This window comes from Pieris napi, chromosome 16, assembly GCF_905475465.1.
Source record: "Pieris napi chromosome 16, ilPieNapi1.2, whole genome shotgun sequence".
In the NCBI taxonomy this organism is placed as follows: Eukaryota; Metazoa; Arthropoda; class Insecta; order Lepidoptera; family Pieridae; genus Pieris; species Pieris napi.
Genome location: NC_062249.1, coordinates 6,252,395 through 6,271,228, shown reverse-complemented (window position 1 = coordinate 6,271,228; position 18,834 = coordinate 6,252,395). Strand labels below are relative to the sequence as shown.

Sequence of the window (18,834 nt, the reverse complement as noted above, 5' to 3'; positions counted from 1 at the left end):
AACTTCATTAGTTTTCCTCCGTTCAGATAATAGCTTTTTTACCATCCCATTTTAATTAATAGCTTTAGAGCTGTTTATAATTGAATAACGTAGGTAATTTAATGTTCACTTATGAACGACATAAAACAAATGAATGATGCTATATTTTCATTAACTGTCAGTTTTCAAATCAAGAGCGTAGATCGGACGATAAAAATATAACGGGTATAAACACCATCACTCTATTAAATCGCCAAGGTATTATTAAGGCGAACGGTAGATATGCCATCTTAAATAGACATTTTATCCCAGATATACAGATGTATATAAAAAGTCGTGGAAAATAGTACTAGCGACAATTAAAGACTATTGGGATACGTGGTTGTAAGTTGCGGAATGTTATCAGTATCAATTTGACCCATAACACTACCGACCGGGGCAGAGTGTTGACGCTTATCTTCTAAGTTTAGTTAAGTGTTTATTTATTATAATGAAATTTTTAATTGTGATATTTGTGCTGTGTGTTATACAAAAGTTTTCTTTCGGTAAGTACAGATTTCGTAGTTTAAAGAAGTGTTTTTATTGTAAAAAATCTGAATATCCTTCTTTCATGTTCTTTCTTCTTAAGCTTTTTCTTAAAGCGCTTAATTGATTTAATAAATATTATATTGACAACTTTGTTTATTTCTTAAAAAAATATTCATGAAAATAGTATTTTTACGTTAGAGAAGTATTACTTTCATATTTCACTAATAAGTAAATGAGTTTTAAAATATAATTGTTAAGAAATGTTGATTGGTAAAAATAATTCAGCAACTAACTATTATCTAATTATAGACAATAACAACTTATCATGTTTCTTATCTTCAAAGATGATTCTTAGAAGGAATTATTTATTGTGAAACAGCTTCCGAAACAAGATTTTGACTTGTTTTCCATTGCTACTTTAGGTACGACATATGCAGTCAAAATCTGTTATCATCGAAGGGACTACTCATATATGGTCGTAAAAACCGATAGTCGTAACAGCCGATGACGTTGTTATTAAGTACCTAATACAATAGAATTCAGCCGGGACCTTTGATGTTAGTCAATATAACCGGTATATTGTTTTAAACGATGTCGTCGTAAACGATTTTGACTGGAAACCACCTGCATAAAACTCTAACTAAAACTAAAACTCCTGGAGAAAAAAAGTAGACCTTAAAATTATCAATAAAACCGGTAGGCTGGCACAATGGTCCCTTTGGAAGGTAAGGGTAGTTCAAACACTGTAACCGAATAGTTTTAGTCCCTAGAATTTTAATTAAACCTACTTTTGATAAAGGCTGTTTTTTTATTTAAATCTAATATCATTGAATAGTGTTAACCTAGAGACCTTTTAAGACTTCAATCTGTGTATACATCTTTTTGACCTTCTGTTGAGCGAATTACATTAATACTATGTTTAAACAGATGCACATACATGCCAAGTCTGATTGTAAAGACCTTATTAATTTGACGTAAGATGTATTAATTATTTAAAAAATTATGAACGGTTTAAAACAGTAATCCCATGAACACGCAATAATTGTATTCAAAACATTTTGAATACAACTCAGCGTTTTAATAAATTTAAGAAATGTATTAAAGAAAAGGTGTGTAAAAAGGCTTACTATAAAGTTAACGATTATTTAGTTGATAAAACTGCCTGGGATTAGTGCTAGGCAGGCTACTTCTAATTAATTTGCGATATTTGTTTTAAAATAAGTTGTTTGCCATACTAATTTTTTACGATGATTTGCTATTTTAAAAGAGTACTGAGAGTTTTACGCCGGCTTTTCTCTCGGCCTAAACTCTCTGTCTTCTTTGCTGATGAGTCGGGATGTCTACCGATTCAAATTTAAAACGTGGAATAGGTGATACCTGTATCTTATATTCCATAATAAACATATTTTATTTTTACTTAATACTTAATTCATTGATTGTATGTATGTATGTTTTGTCTTAATATATTTTTATAATGTACTAGTTTAATGTTTGTCACCTTACAACCTGTTACAAATTTAACCGGTATTATTGAGTCGTAATTTAATTTTTTGACATTCTTGTAGAATGTAGCTGTAAAAAATATCAGCTTACAAAAAGTATTTTCCTGTAAGTAAATTAATCGGCCAATAGCTTAATGGATTAATTAATTGGAATAAACGCTGACCCAGCTATCGCTTCATAATAACACACGTCTACAAGGCCGTCTTCGACTACGCTGAGGCCCTGGATCCTTTTGATGCCCTTTATAAAAACAATTATAGGATGTTACCTATGTGATGTGATGTTAATCACATAATCAGTATTTTATTCATATTAAACAGAAGGCCTAGCCAATTATTATTTATTTACGTTGGAAGACACAGAAGGTTGTACTATTACTTGACTTAAAGGAATAATTATTATTACTAACTTGCTTAAAAATATTGTAATAAAATTAATTATAGGGTTTAGTTAGTTAAAACGACAAAAAAAGTTAATCTTCGGATCCTTGCCTGAAAGGACTCCTTTTAATAGTATATTTTAGTTATTATATGTTAAGGTTAGTTATTTATTTCAATATATTTATTTAAGTTTTTTTAACAAAATAAACATATATTTCTGTTAAAACGAACATCACTTAATGTTCAGGAGGTTGAGGAATTTGAGACCCTAAAGCATTTTGAAAGTATATTAAAATTCTAAAGAAATATCCAAATTGCCAAATATCAATGGTTAAAAATTAAGGAACATAAAGTGTAAGGTTAGTTTTTGTTTTGGGGCTCTATCATATTATGTCCTTTTAAAAGGCCCAAAGACCTGTATGATGTTACATGGATATCATGTGTCTAATCCTGTGGATTTGCCCGATATTTTCTTGACAACAGCAATAATTAATAGGATACAGAGGAACTAGTTCAAATATTGTACCTTGTAATACATAATTGTATATGGGTTTAGAAAATATAGTTTTTAGGTTATTTGCTACTTCAGTAGATTTTGTCAGGGACCATAGTTTCACTATAGTTGTAATATTAATATATAAATATTATTCACTAATATAAGATAGTGTTGTTTGTTTAAAACGAATTAACTAATAGTGGTAAATCTATATATAAATAAGGAATCTTAGCTAAATTTAGTTGATTTAAATAATACATGTTATTTTGATTGCTTCGTGTCCTGCAGTAGTCCAGTAGCAAGGGTAAAAGCGCCTTCCTGTATTTTCAGGTAGGAAAGGGAATGGAAAGTATTGACTTTATTATAAGAAAATATTGTCAATTTGTAATCCTTTACGCCTTTACGAATTTATTACGTTTTTTACATTGACCTTTCGAGTGTTTACATCAGCCTTGCGATTCTATATCTAGTATGATTAGTCAGTCGTTGGCATTCTGATAAACAATAAAGTACAAGCTCCTTATCAGAATGCCAAATCGTAAAATGACTGCTTCACGACTGATTTGAGCGTGACCGCCGCTGCGAAAACCGCCGTGAGAGTTCGAAAAGTGAGTTACAGAATCGGAAGGCAGTTGTAAGCGAGAGATGAAAGTCAATGTATAGGAATTCAGACGCGAAGAAGCTGCAAACCGCAGCACACGTTCCACCATGCTTACAAGTTGTCTTTGACCAATCATAATAGATTAGTAAAAATATGAATCGGTGCGTAGTTAGGAGCTCAGAAGTACCTATTATTAGTACGACGGGTGCATCTCTGAGGTCAACAAAGATTATCGCATCGCAAACTAAAACAAATACATGATATGGTCATGTTTAGAAATGTTTTTCCCGGTATCATGGAGAAGCAATAATATATTGCGGAGAAAAGTTCAACTCGAAGAAAAAACATAGATATTACGATCGAGACTTTCACTTATTTTCTGACATCACAGACCATGATTACCATTTCTTTGGTGGCTTTGTGAGCTATATTAGTATATTTGTCTTTAATTAGATATATTAATAATAATCTGTTTCTTTAAAATTTCGTTAAATTTATTCTTCTTTATAGATATAAAATTTTCAATTTAATTTTTTAATCGCTTAGAATCTACTTCAAAAATATTCATATATCTTTCAATTGAAAGCCCATTTAGCGAACGAATTATATGTTATAGAATTCCTGTTCTTCAAATTCACCATCTAAAATGCATCATCCTCATCTCCGTAGCAATTTACTTGTTGCTTTGACGCGTTTATCACTACTTGACATTGTTCTACATTTATAAAGACGTAGGCGGGTCGTAGGTCACTAAATATGTTGAAAAGTTTCATACAAGAATATATTACGATACAATATTCTTTATTTTGTATCCTAAAAATCTTACCCCTCTATAAAAGGTTAGGTTATAAACCTTATTCATATAACTAAATCAATATTATTGCACTCATTGCAATATTATTGAACTATCTACATTTCTCTTACTGACAAAATTTGTTTACGTTGTGTTGTAAAGATACTAATGACTACTTAAGTTTAAATAGTGCTATACTGACATATTTTTAGGAAGGTTATTTTTAGAAGCAAAGCCACCTGTGAATGGATTATCATTGTCGACTCCTGTCACTATGCAATATAATGACACAAAGCAATATTTAATTATGATATATACAGGGTGACCAAAAAGTCGTGGATCAAACGCAAATAGGGGATAGATAAGGTCATCAGCGGCAAAAAATTGTTCTACGGGAGGTCTCTAAGGTCAACCCCTGCAGAGTTATGATTTATTTTGGTTTTTATATGAAAATTGACTTTTTTTACTAATTCTTCTTAAAATTCGAAAATATCTACATCCTGTATCTTTCTCATAATATCCACTAGGTTGGTACTGATGAGTTCTTGCGTTAGACATACTATTTATAGTTGTTTTTTGAGTGTATTCAAGATAATATTAAGTGATACGATATAAAATTTTTTCAAATCATAAATTTTTGTTTATTTCGGACTCCACTGTGAAAAAAAATTACTCCACCGAAAAGTGTCCCTGTACTGCAAGTTTTGGCGCATTTAATAGGGATTCTGAAAAGGTATTACACATGGCCATGAGTCGCTCTAATATCTTTCTAGGAAGAATTACAAACAACGATTGTGAAATAATAATTGTATTAAAACAATTATTTCTCAATGGTTGTTTTTTTTTTTTTTTTTTTATAGAACGGGGGGCAAACGGGCAGGAGGCTCACCTGATGTTAAGTGATACCGCCGCCCATGGACACTCTTAATGCCAGAGGGCTCGCGAGTGCGTTGCCGGCCTTTTAAGAATAGGTACGCTCTTTTCTTGAAGGACCCTAAGTCGAATTGGTTCGGAAATACTTCAGTGGGCAGCTGGTTCCACATAGTGGTTGTGCGCGGCAAAAACTGCCTTGAAAAACGCTCAGTTGTGGAACGGCGGACGTCGAGGTGATACGGGTGGAATTTCGTATTCTGTCTCGACGTCCGATGATGAAATTCAGCTGCAGGTATTAATCCGAACAACTCCTCTGAACACTCTCCATGGTAAATGCGGTAGAAGATGCAGAGTGACCCCACATCTCTACGCAACGCCAAAGGATCAAGCCGCTCGGAGAGGGATTGGTCGTCGACGATTCGAACCGCTCTGCGTTGTATACGGTCAAGTGGAAGGAGCTGGTACTGGGGAGCCCCCGCCCAGAGGTGAGAGCAGTACTCCATGTGGGGCCGAATTTGGGCTTTATATAGTTGCAAGCGGTGGCCCGGAGTGAAGTACCGCCTCGCCTTGCTGAGCACACCAAGCTTTTTGGAGGCTAATTTAGCCTTTCCCTCCAAGTGACCGCGAAACTGAACGTCGTTCGATATGTCAACGCCAAGTATTCCAATGCTGGCTGTGGCTTTAAGAAGAGTGTTTTCGAAAAGAGGAGTAGCGACAAAGGGTGTTTTTTTAACGGAAAACGCGCAAACTTGTGTCTTCTTGGGGTTAAATTGGACTAGGTTTTGTCTGCCCCAGTCTGAGACTCCACGTAGTAGAGTTTCGACTTCAGACACAAGTTTGTTCCGATACTCATCAACAACTGCCCGAGAAATACCTGCCCGGCCAGTGTAAAGAATATCCCCAGTGCTGTCATCCGCATAGCAGTGAATGTTGCTAAGTTGCAACATATCATTGATATGCAGAAGAAATAGGGTCGGGGATAGAACACAGCCTTGTGGGACCCCAGCGTTCACGGGTTTAAGGTCGGAACATGCTCCGTCAATGACGACCTTGATGCTCCGATCGGCCAGAAAGCTGGAGATCCAATCGCATAATTTCTCGGGAAGCCCATAGGCTGGAAGCTTCGAGAGCAGTGCTCTGTGCCACACCCGATCGAAGGCTTTCGCTATGTCCAAACTTACCGCCAGCGCCTCCCCCTTGGACTCAATTGCTTCTGCCCACCTATGGGTAAGGTATACAAGGAGGTCACCAGCTGAGCGACCACGACGAAAGCCGTACTGAGAATCGCTAATCAACTGGTGACCCTCTAGATAACTCAAGAGCTGGCAATTAATAATGGTTTCCATTATTTTGGAGAACAAGGAGGTTATAGCTATTGGGCGATAGTTGGACGGATCAGAGCGATCGCCTTTTTTTGGGATCGGATGTATCGAAGCGGTCTTCCAGCACTTTGGGACAGTGCCGAGCGAGTACAGGTACCGGAAAAGGCGCGTTAAGACCGGAGCCAACTCAGGAGCATAAGTACGCAGCACAATTGGGGGGATACCATCCGGCCCGCTCGACTTATGAATGTCCAAGGAAGATAGTGCTTTGCGGACAGCACGTTGCCGGAATGTGATTTCCGGCATCGAGGAATCACACCGCGAAATGGTCGGTGGTGATCTCCCTCGGTCATCCAAAGTCGAGTTGGACGCGAAGAGACAGCCCAAAAGGTCGGCCTACTCCTTCGCAGTGTGGGCCAGAGAGTCATCCTCCCTGTGCAGTGGCGGAATGGAGGGCTGACAAAAATTCCCCTGGACAGCTTTGGCGAGAGACCAGAAGGCTCGAGTCCCTGAAGGGAGTTGGGCCAATCTCTCGCCAAATCTGGCAATGTGCTCTGACTTTGCCTTAGTGATTTCTCGTTTGAAGGACCTGGAGGCTGAGTTATATGCTGTTTTAAGTTCGCTGGTATTGGCATCACGAGATTTCGCCGCTTCCGCCCATGCCTTAAAGCATTCTCGCTTTCGACGCGAGGCCGCCTTGCAAGAACGTTTAAACCAGGGCTGAGACTTGCCACCGATCGGCACCGCAGAAAATGGAATTAAGAGTTCCATGCCCTGCAGAACCACCTTCCGGCGAAAAGCACATAGGCCCCCAAGGGTAGGACGCAAAGAAAGACCGCATCCCGTCCCAATCTGCTGACTTATAGTGCCAAATACGGCGACAACCCATAAAGCGGGGCCAGGAAGGGCGCGTAGATGGCACAGTACTCCGGACCACACAATGATCTGATGAACCCAATGGCGGGTCAACAGAGACTTGATAGTTCTCCGGATGTGAAGTCAGCAGAAGGTCCAACAAAGAGGGTTTATGACCATCCACATCTGGTATTCGCGTAATCGCAGGGACCATTTGTGTCAGGTCGTAGGCTAAAGCAAAGTCGTGAAAGGATCTTCCCGCGTGATCGGTAGTTTCAGAGCCGAGCCAATCGGCATGGTGGGCGTTAAAATCGCCAAGTATCATTCAGCGGTAGGAACCCTTTCGAGCAGGGAATCTGTAGCCATTTGGATGTGCTCAATGAGTCGGTCAGTTTCGATATTTCCGCTATGGGACCTATACAGGCATGCATAGAATCGCGGATGGTCATCGCAGTCTACGCGCAGCCAGAGGTTAGATAGGTCCCTTCCTTCAAGCGTCCCGAGGCGACGAGAACAGATATCCTCTCTGACGTACACGCAAACTCCCGCCCGCGGCACAAATGAATGTTCCAATTTGTACCCCGGGTAGGAGAGGTAGGAAGTATCAGCCGGGGAGGAAATCTGAGTCTCGGTAAGAAAGAGCAAGGCCGGCTTCGCAGTCTCTAAATGGTAGTGGACTGCGTTGATATTGGAATTGAGCCCCCTAACATTTGTGAAGTCCACGGCGAGTGTGGACGGGGGTGCCTTTGTAGGATTGCTCCGTTTGCCCCGAGAACGATTAATGATAACTTATTGCATCACTTCACGCCGGTTTTCTGAGAGACAGTGGTACTGCCCCGGTCGTGCCTGCCCATTTGGCTGAAGCCCGAAGGCAACAGCATGGCACTCCCACTAGGCAAAAGGTTGTTTGTAGGAAACAAAATTTTTTACAATAAAATATGCTCAAAATTCTGACTCAGACCATAATACTTAATCTGCACCGTCTAATCAAATTCCTACGTAACCCTCCAGCCATCTGTCCAATTTTTTGAATCTAGTCCGGTTCACACAGTACTGATCACAGGTAGGTAAAAAATCTATCATAAGTCCGAATCGTTGTTGTTTTTTCGTCCTAGAATGATATTAGAGCGACTCATGGCCATATGTAATACCTTTTCAGAATCCATATTAAATGCGCCAAAATTTGTAATACAGGGTCACTTTTCGGTAGAGTAATTTTTTTTCACAGTGGGGTCCGAAATAAACAAAAAGTTTTGATTTGAAAAAATTTTATCTTTCCGTATATTTTAGAGGGAGAGATACGCTTTTTTAACACTCTGCTCTTATTCACAGCACTAACATCAGAAGAAATACTCGACGTCACCGACGCATGCTGTACACACGGACAATCATACGCTCAAAATGCAGAAACATGCGCAGGCGCACGTCCGCCAGATGACATAGAAGATGAGGAAAAAGAAATTTGTATTAGTGCTTTAAAGAGTTGCTGCGAAGACCAGTTGCAGTAAGACTTAAAGTTTTATTATTTAAATTTTGTATTCAGGAATGTAATGTACCAAATATGGATAGCTACTCAAGTTACGGTCAAGGCAGAATAGGAATTGCCCGTATCACCTCGACGTCCTTCGATCAACAACTCAGCGTTTTTTAAGGCAGTTTTTGCCGCGCACCACCACTATGTGGAACCCATTGAAGTATTTCCGTACCAATTCCACTTAGGGTTCTTTAAGAAAAGAGCGTAGCTATTCTCAAAAGGCCGGCAACGCGTTTGCACGAGCCTTCTGGCAATAAGTCCATAGGCGATTTCACTTAACATCAGGTGAGTGAGACTCCTGTCCATTTGCCTCTTGTTATATAAAAAATAATTTATTTGTTTTCTTTAAAATTTACTATAATATTTTCAATTTTTACTCTTTTGACAATAATCGGCATATGTTGTCTTCAATTGATAACTAAATAAATATGGAAATCCTCATGCTTATCATGTTCATCATCATTCTTCATATCTATCTTGCTGGTGACTTGAGATATGGTAACTCAGTTAACGATACTTCTTTGTTAACAGGCAAAAAAAGGAATGCGCTCTTGGAATGAAATTGGCAGAATCAAAACAATGCAACAGCCCAAACAGTGATATAGGAAAAGTAAGTTTATCTACTTCGCACAAAGAGATTTCACTTGCATAACATAGGGTCCAGCCTTTCCGAATACTAGAACTTAGGGTCCAGTCCATAGAGAAATTAATAGACCTCTCCACACCTAACACTACACTACATAACACACTCCTACACTACTCCACCGTGACAATATGCGGTCGCTACTTAACACATGACACGTAAAACAATACGTTCATGTCACGAAAAAAAAAAAAAAAAACAAATCAGTGGCGCCGCAATCCTTTTAGGACTGGACCTTAGATTTCTGTATCTGTGTCATGATCATTTGTCAATCTAATAGGTAAGTAGGTGATTAGCTTCCTGTGCATACACGCGGTTGACTTTTTGGTTCTTACAAGCCGGTTTCCTCACGATGTTTTTCTTCACCATTCGAGCGAATGTTGAATGCCCACATAGAAAGAATGTCCATTGGCCACAGCCGGGGATTGAACCTACGACCTCAGGGATGAGAGTCACACGCTGAAGCCACTAGGCCAACCCTGCTCATTTATCACGATAACGATAATTAATTAATTAAAATTCGACAGATGTGTTGCAACGAATGCTCCTTCGGCCAGCTCTCAGGAGAGTCCCAAGGGAAGCTTGGCTGTGGTGAGCCCTCAGAAGACTTTTATAGTCCTACGGCGACTTTAAGAAAGAACGCTTACTACCAATGTTGTATGGTACGTATAGGCATTAGATTAAAAATACAAGGGAATGAAGCGAGTAAAATCAACCAATAGTTTTAGAAAAACTAGCCAAGCGTTCACGTTTAAAATATTCACACAGTAAAGGCCTTTAGCCGGTGGGAATTAATTAACACCACCACATCATCAACACGTAGATGAGTATTATTATTTTAGTTTTGTTTATTACAAAAATAGGGTAGAAGTGTTGTTTAATCTTAATATATATAAATTCCGTGTCACGTTGTTTGTCCGCGATGGACTCCTAAACCACTTAACCGATTTCAATCAAGTTTGCACACCTTGTGTAGTTTGATATAACTTAAAAGATAGGATAGGTTACATCTTAATTTATACCCGCAATAATATTTTATTGCAAATTATTTGTTTATAATCTGATGGTCACAATTCTAATAGATGACGCTGTGTTGAAAGTACCAACGTTTCACAGAAGCTACAATTTAATGGCATAACCACCAAAAAAGCATGGTGGTCCCCGTGACTGGTGTTCTTCTACCGTTTCCCTTGAATAGTTTGCTACTATGTAATATAACAAAAACCTTAGCCACAGCAACGCTTGGCCAAGTCTGCTAGTATTCTATATTTAAATTAAAGGCGGCAGCTGACGAACCAGAAACAACCACAAAGGCTAAAACAACAACACTAAAACCTGATGTCAAAGAGGCATGTAAAACAAACTCTTGTGAGCATATTTGTAAGGAAGACCGCGGTCGAATACACTGCGAATGTCGACAAGGATTCAGGCTTCAACCAGATAATAAGTCTTGTAAAGGTACCTAAATTTATTGCACAAATATAATAGTCTGTTGTCTAATTGATTTCTTTATTAAAGACTTAAATAAAAATAGCTTTTCTAACTCCTGGGGGATTAAAACTGATTTAAATTTGGAATGTTACAATACACACGTTCCAAATTCAAATCAGTAAGCGTTTCAATCACCAAAGAGATTAATCATGTACATTGTATGGAATTGTTACTGGCTGTAAAAAAAATATACGTACGAACAATTTAAAAAAAGTTTCTGAAAGAGTAAAAAGCCGCGAAACGAATTCTTTCTTTTCTGAAATATACAAACATTAGCATCAATTTATACCTGTTTCTTGTTTCTAACGGTATGTATAATCATAATGCTACTACGTAAAATGTAAAAGCAAGTACTATAAAAGTAGTAAAATATAAAAAGTTAGTGCAACTACATTACTTTTTTGTCTTAGTCGATAAAAATTTAAGCGTATTATAATAGAACGACGCAGTTTGAATTCCTTACTGCTAAAGATTATGTTTAAGCATGCCTCGCCTTATATGTGTTTGTTCCCTTGATCAATCTATCTATCACTAACCCTTAAAAAATATGAAATATATTATAATACCTACTCTAATTATAATAATTTTAATTCGATTGTCAGACATCAATGAGTGCGCTGAAGCAGAGGATGATCTATGTCTTGCGGCTGACACTGTGTGTCATAATACAGAGGGCTCATTTAGATGTGTGCCCTTAAACAAGAGAGAGGTTGGTCTTAGCTGTCCTCCTGGCTTCAAGAGAAATGTTGTCAACCAAGTGTGTGATGGTAAGACTTCTTTTACCATAAATTGTAAAACAGTTACCATTAGTTTGAGAACGTATAATTTGGTAAGTATATTAATTATTATCCTAAGTTACGACTAAAGAACGAGTAAAGGTGGGAACTGACCAACGTTACGAGGTGTAATGTAACATGTAATGTAATGTTACACAGCGAACATTCGTGCAGTCAGTACGTCGTGTTACGTCGTGTTTCCCCGTAACACGACGTACTGACTGCACGAATGTTCGCTGTGTAACATTAAGGTGGGAACTGACCAACGTTACGAGGTGTAATGTAACATGTAATGTAATGTTACACAGCGAGTATTCCGTGCAGTCAGTACGTCGTGTTACGGGGAAAAACAACGTAACACGACGTACTGACTGCACGAATGCTCGCTGTACAACATTACATTACATGTTACATTACACTTCGTAACATTGGTCAGTTCCCACCTTTACATTACATGTTACATTACACCTCGTAACGTTGGTCAGTTCCCACCTTAAAGAAAAAGTGCGTCCGTACAAAGTACACATGTCAGAAGTGAAACTTCATTGGCAAACTAATTTTTAAGTCTTGTTCATATTTATACAAAACTAAAACTTTAGATTTCTGAAACTTAGAGGAAGAGCAAAAGGAAGATATGTTAGGAATTTAATGAATTTATTTGTCATTAAAATATTAAGTGTCGAAAATTAAAACAAATTATAAATTTAATTTTATTTATTTATTTCTATAATAAAAACATGGCATTTCAATTTACAATTCGTCATTTGAGATTTCAATAAATTATTTTGCATAAAATATAAATTTCATAAATTCTCTTTACGAAATTTTAATTTCAATAAATAATAGTTTAAAAAACTAAAAAACACGCTTTTAGCCCGGTCATTTTAGACAATTGAAATAAAGAAAATTCCGATAAAGCCAAATCTTCGTAGAGACCTTAGGTTTACCACAAGGAATAAAGTGTCAAAAGTCCCCATCAGTCCCATGTGAGGTTAGGGACTTATTCGGGGTCCAAGGTCAAAATTTTAGGTTTTTTGGATTTTTCTCGAAAATGGTAAGTTTTATCGAAAAGTACCTCACAGCAAAGTTGTAGATCTTAAAATTGTCTATAAAAATTGTCTCAATGTTTTTCTCTCTAAGACCCACTATTTCCCAGATATTGCGCTTGTAAGAATCACGTTCTACATAATATGCACACATTTCCTCACCACCTGTGAGGTAGTGTACTCGGCGCGTTTTTTTTTAACGTGGTATCCCCGGTAGGCCTATTCCACGAACCTTTCTGACGTTATTTTCAGGAACAATAATTATTTAATAGTATGAAGATTATTGATATGGGTTACTGAGTTTAACTGTCGTTCAAACTTTTTTTTATTACTTTAATCTGACTCATTCTCTTCATATTATTCAACTTCAACAATCATGTTTTCTTCGATTTCTTTTTGTTCTTCTTCTTCTCCTTCCTGTTGATAAGCGCTTAGAAATTGTTCAAATGAAGATGAATCAGTTGTCTCTTCATCAAAATCACATGAATCTTCCTCTCTTTTATTTAATTGAACATTTGAGCAAGAGACACCTTGGCAATTGGTATACGCTGGAGTGTTCTCCAGCGACTGCAACCCTACTTTTTTACAGCCACATTTGGCACTACAACCTTTCTTGCAATTGCAAAAAATACTAGTGTTAAGAAGTTTTTCTGGAGCAGGGGGCAGTAAAGTTCGAATCGGTTCCAAAGTATTATTTATCAATTTCCAACCCCAGACTTCAGGGTTTAGTTCATTGCCTTACCATGTCTGAACTTGATAGTATACTCGAAACAAATGTTGACTAGCAGATGCCGATGTTGGAGGAAAACATGATAGCTGTACTTGCTTTTTGTTTCGTGTATTTTTTACAAATGTTAAATATCTGTACGTATCTATGCAATCAATTTTTTTTGGAGCTCCATAAACCGCAAGAAGAAACCGAATTCCTTCAGTAATTAGTATTTGAAGTGAAGAATTAATTTCTGTAAATACTTTTGCGCAGTCAATCAAATCATTTTTTTTTTCAAATAATTTTAATACTGAATTTTTTCCCCTTCTAAACATTTCTGACGTATTACTAGTTTGACGACGTATAGTATCGCATCCGGTCATCGCATGTAAAAATTAAATAAAGTTTTGGCATTTTGGATAAGCTGATAAACTTTTAGAGGAATATATTTCTGTCCGTTGCTGCGCCTTCCCAGGTTATACTAATAATGTATACATAAAAGAGACACGAGTAGGCATTTTTGCTTGCTTGAGTACCTAAATATGTATATACGTGGCATATGTGTGCATACTATGTAGAACATGATTCTTACAAGCGCAATATCTGGGAAATAGTGAGTCTTAGAGAAAAAATCATAGAGACCATTTTTATAGAAAATTTTAAGATCTACAACTTGCCCTGACGTACTTTTCGATAAAACTTACCGTTTTCGAGAAAAATACAAAAAACCTAAAAATTGACCTTTGACCCCGAATAAGTCCCTAAGCTCACATGGGACTGATGGGGACTTTTGACACTTTATTCCTTGTGGTAAACCTAAGGTCTCTACGAAAATTTGGCTTTGTCGGAATTTTCTTTATTTGATCACTATTTTTATGTCTAAAATGACCGGGCTATTTTAAAGCACATCAAACTAAAAAGTGAAAAATAATTCCTAATTTAGGCTGAAAATGGTAATGAAAAAAAAATACTATTATTTATTTTTTATTTTTTAGTTAAAATTTTTTTATTTTTTTATTTTTCGGATTATTGCATTGTCATCGATCTTTGACAGGTGCGCAAAGCTTGAATTTAATCTTTCCGTTAAAAGTGGGTCAAAATCTAGTCTGAAGGAGTCGGTTACATACATACAGGTGAAGCTAATATAAAGCGTGTAAAAATAGAATTTTCTATATGTTAATTCCTTCTCACTCTCTCTCAATCGCTCTCTCTTTTCTTCTACAAAAACGCTGCACATCTTCGTGACGTTAATATTATTAATATTGCATTTCATCTGTGATCTTTACCCTCATGCGCCTAAAGAAGTTTCACTTCAAAAATATTTTTTATACAATAAATTGACGAATATTTCGTTGAATACTTTATAGACCACAAGCCCATGAACAAAAAATACCTGTGAAATGACCCAACCTGAATTACGCTTAGAAGGCTGTTACTATATCTGAAAATAGCTCTCAGCACTATGCCGTCATTTCTGAGCGGTACATGTGAGTACGTGAGTGAATGGACTTTCTTAGGTACAATTTGTGTGATTCCTTTTGGACACATATACAGATACTTTACCCGTAAACGCCGTACATATTCCCAGCGGAGCGGTCGAAAGCGAAGGGTCGCAACATATGTCTGATTAGCATATAGGTGATGATGATATGAAACAACATAAAATTAAATGATCTTGAGAGTACTTCACAAATAGATAACATTTTCCAGCATGCCGTACATTTTTTGTGGAACACATAGGTGTATGGGGTAAATTACTTTCCTCAGAAAAGAGTCATTTTCCGGTGACTTTTATCTGTACGGCAATAACACAGGTTATTAATACTTTAGACAATCTTCAATAAAAGATAAAGGCCGTACACTTTCGATAGTCCGCTACCACCGCCTACCAATACAGGGCGTCCCAAAGTTATGGGAAATGAAGGGAAAGTACCTTAAATATCGTAGATAGGGTATTTTACTAAAAGAAGACTTTATGTTATTTTTAAAAGTTATTAATTCTGCATTCAAAGATTTTTTTAAAATTACTTGCCTCGTCTGGGAATCGAACCGACTTAAATGTAAAAAAAAACACCCCTACTTTTATGATGCCAATCGAAAGAATGGCCAAAAACTAATAACTCTTCTTAATTAATATACTTTACAGCCTTATGGTAGTATACTCAGATATGTACAGTTATTAATGACCTTAAGGGACACCTCAAACGTCGTCGAAGTTTTTATCAGCTGTAAAGAATAATCTGGAGAAAAATGTACGGCCTCTGGTTTTTTTTGTTTATTTATATTTGTTACATATAAAATAACAATAATCTTTGAAAATATTACTCCCCATTTACTCTAGGAGCATTTGAAAAGTCATCTAAATTTCGGAAATTTCATTTATTTTTTATCATAATATTTTTATTTGTTACCATTTATAATGAACGGCTATAATGTACAACGGTAATATTTAGTAACATTATGTAAAAAAACAAATTGCCGTACATTATTCTCTGATCTTACAGCAGTAAGAACTTGGTAAATCCAGAAATTTCGATAAATATTTAATTACACAAATATTAACTATAATATTTGGACGGCATAATTATAAAACATTATTGTCCGTGTTAAATAATATTTTGAACATGTTGCCGTACATTTTACAATGACCTTAGGGTATATGGGTGTAGGGGTAGGGTTCCGACCCTTGGCTTTTGACCGCTCCGCTGGGAATATGTACGGCGTTTACGGGTAAAGTATCTGTATATGTGTCCAAAAGGAATCACACAAATGCCGTACAGTAATAAATGACCTATATTGCTTCTGCAACTGTCGTCGAATTAAAAATTTGCACCGACTTCCGGCACCATCACTTTTGTACGGCACTAGGTTTTTCGACATTTATTTTTAATCATCTATACACTTATAACAAAGCCGTACATTAATAATTAGTCGAAATTCCCCCATTGTACCTGAGAAAGTCCATTCACTCACGTACTCACATGTACCGCTCAGAAATGACGGCATAGTGCTGAGAGCTATTTTCAGATATAGTAACAGCCTTCTAAGCGTAATTCAGGATGGGTCATTTCACAGGTACTTTTTGTTCATGGGCTTGTGGTCTATTATCAGACTGAGAGAACATAGCAGTACCAATACTGTTCAAGCAAATGTTTATGTATTCAACCTTTTCGAAAACATACAATCCAATATGTTTATTACCCATTTTCGGAAACAATGGAATTTTTACAGGTGAAAGAAGTATCAAAATTAGTTCAGTAATTCCTACAAACCGACTCACAAACGTTACCAAACATTATATCATAGTCTTATGTGAATTTATTCCAATTAGAAATATGTAGATATAAACAATATTTATCTAGATATCAACGAATGCCAAATGCCGCGACCGCCATGTCCGAAATACCTTTGCGTAAACACAATTGGTGGCTACAAGTGTTCCGGAAAACCTGGAAAACCCTTCGTAGAAGAAGTACCAGGTGTGACAACAGAGGCTGTAGTCACTCCAGCTCTGAGGAATGATATCTGCCCTCCTGGTTTCAGGGCCGGTGATGATGATGAGTGTTTGGGTAAGATTTTTGATTTATGTCTTTAATTTCCAAAGCCGTGACCGTACACAAATATATAATCTCATTAATTTTAAAATAATAATTATAAATAGTGGAAGTAGGCTAGGAAACAATGGACGACTTGTTAACACTTAATTATTGGCTTTTTATATCGTATGATTATGTTAGATGGTACTTTAATACTTACAATAAAACTGTATTGAAAAATGTCTCGTTGGACATTTTCAGCCACTCCATAAAGACCTTTCGGCGAGTCGTTTTAGCAACCTTGCATTGTTAGTTGTCATTTTCTTTTGCGTTCTACCTAATAACTATTTATGAAGTTATGTTGTTTTTTGCATATTTTATAACAACCGACGGACCCATGCGTAGGTGGCTGACCTACCACGACCGACCACATACGTGCCTGACACAATTTTGTGTACAGTTGTGATTCGAACGCACGACCTCAGGGTTAAGAGGTGCGCGCTCACTCACACTGTTCATGTTACAATTACCTTAAAATTATTTTTCAGATATTGACGAGTGCGGGGAAAGATTAGACGACTGTCAACATCTTTCCCAACATTGTATTAACACACATGGCAGCTACTTCTGTCAGGACCACGTCTCTAAGCGATGCGCTCCGGGGTTCAAAGTTAACCCTTCTTCTGGTATTTGTGAAGGTATTGCTTTTTAAATGTTGAGCATTACTAAAATATCCCTCCTTATGTATCAACGCACATACACTTTAAATATTATATTTTTAATGGTTATGTATTGGTTTATTTTGTTACTAGTCAAAAGTTTGTGATTATGTTTGGTTTATTCGTCAAAATTTATTTGGTTTATAGGGATACTACTGAGGAAGTCATAGAGCACATACAGTCGTCATACTCGGCATTAACGTTTTGAAGATAAGATTAACACCATATATATTAACATTTACAATTTTCTTAACCTGCATAGTAATAATAATAATAATTAAAAAGAAAATTAAAACAAATTGAAAAGTTTGGTCTTTGTGGCAGTTTACCTTTAAAGCTGATGGCATTTTCTCGCTATTGTGATACTTATATGTTGAGCGAGGAATGCACCGGCTCTGAGGTCACCGGTACTGTCTTACAGGCGCCAACTTAAATCTTTAATTAGTACCTGCGTACTTGAACCTCGAACCCAAGAGTCATGTTTGATTGTTATGAATACTAATAAATTAATTTTAATAAAGTAATATTATTATTATATATTTTATTACGGAATATACGAGGTTGCGATAATGAGTAGACCTAATAATTGGTAGACCTCTTAGCCTAGTTTAGCTAAAATCTTCCACAGATTCAGATTTATAAATCATTGAAAAATCTTGGAATTGGTACAGATATTTTTGACAAACGTAAAGAAATCGTTTCTTTATAACATAGATTGTATATCAAAAGCTTGATGAAATCAAAAATAATATAATACAAATTATATAATAATTTATAATAATTTATATATACTTCTATTAATAATAATAACTTTTTGTACTTACATTCTAAAGGTTGTAAACGTACAATAGGCAACAAATCATTTTAGTTAACCTTATACATAAATGTACTTCTATTAGCACTAGTGTTTAAACTAGGCCTAGCCATTATCTTAAACGCTAGTTCCTTCCAGTGTCATTATATTAGATTTTTTCATGTTTACTGTTATCTGAAGTTAGAATCTATATAAAATGTTGCAATTGGTGTAATTGTTGAAATATCATTATTTAA

The 18,834-nt window shown here is 36.4% G+C and overlaps 1 protein-coding gene across 1 annotated transcript in view; it reads left to right on the top strand.

Annotated features, from left to right (window-relative positions):
- Positions 1-372: 372 nt before the first annotated feature.
- The window catches only part of LOC125057194 (fibrillin-1-like), a 35,911-nt gene continuing 17,449 nt past the window's right edge, over positions 373-18,834 (top strand). The window contains exons 1-8 of the mRNA XM_047660714.1: positions 373-524; positions 8,663-8,834; positions 9,396-9,474; positions 10,035-10,169; positions 10,788-10,965; positions 11,601-11,765; positions 16,892-17,098; positions 17,614-17,763. Coding sequence (XP_047516670.1) covers positions 470-524; positions 8,663-8,834; positions 9,396-9,474; positions 10,035-10,169; positions 10,788-10,965; positions 11,601-11,765; positions 16,892-17,098; positions 17,614-17,763 — 1,141 coding nt within the window. The 5' untranslated portion in view covers positions 373-469. The remainder of the gene's footprint in view (positions 525-8,662; positions 8,835-9,395; positions 9,475-10,034; positions 10,170-10,787; positions 10,966-11,600; positions 11,766-16,891; positions 17,099-17,613; positions 17,764-18,834) is intronic.